At 37.4% G+C, this 3,943-nt stretch overlaps 1 protein-coding gene across 1 annotated transcript; it reads right to left on the reverse strand.

Annotated features, from left to right (window-relative positions):
* Nucleotides 1-361: 361 nt before the first annotated feature.
* On the reverse strand, nt 362-3,927 carry LOC101296234 (ribonuclease P protein subunit p25-like protein-like). Its single transcript, XM_004288312.1, has 9 exons — nt 3,881-3,927; nt 3,666-3,793; nt 2,867-2,947; nt 2,679-2,767; nt 2,509-2,583; nt 1,554-1,615; nt 1,391-1,450; nt 886-1,059; nt 362-771 (listed from the first exon to the last, which is right to left on the reverse strand). The coding sequence occupies exons 2-9, from the start codon at nt 3,789-3,791 to the stop codon at nt 686-688; spliced, it is 753 nt and encodes a 250-aa protein (XP_004288360.1). The 5' UTR covers nt 3,792-3,793; nt 3,881-3,927; the 3' UTR covers nt 362-685.
* Between the last annotated feature and the right edge of the window lie 16 nt (nt 3,928-3,943).

Below are 3,943 nucleotides of genomic sequence, written 5' to 3' on the forward strand. Positions count from 1 at the left end.
GTCTGAAGATGAACACCGGTGTTGCAAGAGGTTGACTCGGCGGGTCGATGGGACCTAACACCAGTCAATCCATCACAAGTTCGAACGAAACGTTTTCATCGAGTAAGACGTTTACTTGAAGCATTTTAACGCAAACTGACACTTACTTAAAATAGGGCTTAGGGCTTAAGTGCATATTCTTTTCCTCTAAACCTGGTCATCTGTAGCTATACAAAAACTATGATTAACGTTTTCTCATAGCATCAAATACTTGCTATAATTTCACCATATATTTATGAATCCAGAAGTTCAGACCAAAATACTGAACTGATGGTTTGATCGAACAAACATGTAGACAAGAATTCAAAATGGTGCTATGTTTGAGTTAGCATGCAATATTCTATCACGAATAAAATAATGTACTGCTCTATTATTTCTATAAAGAAAAGAGAAACATTTTACAAACCTTTATAAGGTGTATAAAAAACTCGATTAGCAGGAACTACAAAAGTATCCTAACCTCATTACCTACAAACAAAATTTCAAGCATCATGGTTGCAACACTTGGAAAACTTGAAAGGAAAGACAATGCCCATAGATATCAGCAAACTTCACGAAGACATAAGCAGAGCAGGCATCCCACATAGCTATTTTTTTTTTTTTTTTTTCAAGTCCACATATATCTAGTACTTAGGCAACCATCTGCTCAAGCAGCTGGTGCTTGGCCATCCAATCGGGTACTACGACCACGCCCACGGCCCCTTCCCCTTCCTCGACCGCGCCCTGTGAGACCTTCATACAAAATACAGTAACCATCAGATCACAAAGAACGCTGCTGAAAAAGAGTACTTACAAAGACCTTGACCAAACATATAAAGCAAATAAATCACTGCTCCAAGAGCTTACCACGACCTTGGACAGGTGCACTTTCAGCATAATCATAGTATCCAGCTTGCTGACCATAACCTCGTCCTCGACCCCTGAAAGAACCACCTCTCGCACGGCCTCTTCCTCTTCCACCATAGCCACGCCCACCATCCCAACCATCTCCATTATAATCAACAACTCCATTGTAGCTCCCTGCTCATACAATAATAAGAATCAGAGTTAGCAAATTTTGCAACTCTAAGAGGGATCTGGAGAAGTGGTAGGTGATTATTTGACTCCAATCCAAAAGCATGAGATATGAATATCAGCTGCTTTCAATGCAGAATGAAAATCAATGCATAATTCAGATCAAATTGGATGAAGTCAAAAATTTGACTGCCAGCACAGTCGAGAGAATAAAGTTCAGTGCATCCTATTTCTGAAAAACTAAATTGGGCATCGCTTCGTAAAAAGAGATATTTACAACCATAAATATCCAAGATAGAAAATTCAAAATCATTAAGTGATCATTTTAGAGCAGTACCTCTACCCCTGCTTCTTCCTCGGCCACCACGTCCCCTGCCTCGGGTTCTAGGTGAACCCTCTGATGTACACATAAAGGTAAATGAAAATAAGTTGAACTGTATGTACAATAAAAGCCAAGGCCTACATACAAGTATACATAAACCAAAATATCATCAGATCACCTCCATCATCCTCAAAATCGTTCAACGGTTTCACTTGATCAGCCGGAATAGGGGACTGGTAGCTGTATATAAGCGAATAAAGAAAATCAGAGATGCTATAAGCAGTATGAAGTTTCATGGGTCGGGTTACTTTTGTATGCAGACTTCACTATATGCATACATAAAATCAAAGGTAAGAAGAGTTTCAAACCATCATCACTTGTACTAATTCTAACAATAAGTTTGAAACTTCATATATAAAGAAGGGACCTCTAGGTATCATTCATATATTGCAAATGATAACTTTATGCACTTTTAGGCAGCCGAAATCATTCTCTAATGAAAATTCTACAGTTCTTTCTGTAGCACCTTCATAAAGTATAATCAAAGGGCATCCTACATCTAATAATTGATGTATCCAAAAAACTTACTAATTAAAAGAATTATTCAGATGAAGTTCATAACATGCAGCAACAATTGATCACAAGAGGAAAGCAATAGTTGTTAGCTATACCAATATTAGTTGCATCTTTAATGCTGTCCATTATGTATTCACTATTCAATAGTATCATGTTTCCAAATTCGTACAACACCGGATGCGCTTATGAAATGTCATACACCTATGGACAGGTATCTAAGACGTATCAAATGATGTTTTTCTATCAATGGAACATGGACATGTTTGACTTAAAAAAGACTATATTAATGGTAAGTTTTTTTAATAAAAAAAAAGGAAAAGAAAAAGATGCTAATAGAATCTTGAATCACATCATGAAATCAGAACCAGATATATTACTTTATTATTGTAAGATTTATAATTAGTAAATGGAATGTCCAATGTTGATTCACCTTGTGACATTACAAGGTGAATCCATGCTCTTAAATGGAAGTGTGGAACCTACTTGATACACATGAAGTGCCCATTCATAATTTCATACACAGAAACCAAATAGTCATCACATTCCTAATGACTTACCCTGTAGAGGTTGGTGACAGTTCCGTCTTTGACAAAGTAATTGTGATCATTGAAACATGCCGAGTAGTCTCTATACTGCAGAAGAAAATACAAGCATCAATACCAATATCAAGTGAAAAGAACATCACAACTGCACACACTTAATATCAGAACAGTGTATGGTGTCATACGGGAACAGGCCTTCTTCCAGGGGCTCCCACACATCAGTTATATCAGTTGATCCAATAGAAGTATTCTGATGGAGGCCAATAATCCTTCTCTGGAAGCAGACAGCCTTGGTCAATAAAAACTAACATATGGAAATGCTATGCACACTCATGAACATACATTCACACATAGAGGTCAAAAGCTATCTCACCTTGATTAGTTCAGCAATCATCACAGTCTTATTGATAGCTCTGCCCATTGCCTTGAGGACAATTTCATTCGACCCTTTGTCCTACAGAGATACAAGCCTGTGTTAGATAGAACAAAAAAACAGGACTAAGTAGCTAATACTAAGAACAATCAATAAGCTAAGTGCACTCTGAACCAATGGAAAACAAAAGGCAATGATTTGAAGTCACAATTACAAAAGTAGGTCATCAATATGGAACTCATGTAGTCATGTCAAAACGAACACTACTAGAAAAAAAGGAAAATCACTTGGTATCTTGCCTTGAGGAGTTTCCAATCAAATAAAAACTTGAATATAATCCAACACAAAAATAGAAAACATCAAGTTGGAATAGGTAATAGTTTCTACGCAAACAGAGTTGCAGTAAATGACTTATTAGTAAACACAACAATCCAGTTTTCGTACGGTCCTGGATAAATAACGGCATAAAATCCACAATTCGGAGATTGTAAGCACACTAGCCTAACAGAAAAACAAAATTGTCCAAAAACTGCTTTCCAATACCAGACTTCATCATTATAATATGCTTTCGGCGAATCCAACAAGCTTTCCTATATGCATCAATCCAACTTTACTACACTCCGAAGCCCCAAAATTAACCGATTTTATCATTTTATATGTCAATTTTCAGATATCAAATTGTTTCTTTTCCACTAACCCGAAACCATGAAAACTCACAACCTAATCGAATCGAATCATGTAAAAACAAGATGAATATACTGAGCAAACAAAACTGATAAACACCAAAACCAAACCAAACCTGAAGGAGAGTGGTGGCGTAAGTAATATAATTCCTCATACGGCCTTGAGCGGTTATGCGAATCTCATTCTCGTTTATAGGCGTGGGCTCTGCCTTGGGCTTCTCCACCCTCTGGTACCTATCCATCTCTGCACACCAAACCCTAGTCACATCCCTAATCTAATCTATATGCACACAAAGAGAAACGATTCAAAAAAATTAGGGTTTGGAGTTACCGTTGAGTTCGGGAGAGAGAGAGAGAGAGAGAGAGAGAGAGAGAGAGAGAGTGNAGNGNGNNG

Source organism: Fragaria vesca, linkage group LG1, assembly GCF_000184155.1.
Source record: "Fragaria vesca subsp. vesca linkage group LG1, FraVesHawaii_1.0, whole genome shotgun sequence".
Classification (NCBI taxonomy): domain Eukaryota; kingdom Viridiplantae; phylum Streptophyta; class Magnoliopsida; order Rosales; family Rosaceae; genus Fragaria; species Fragaria vesca.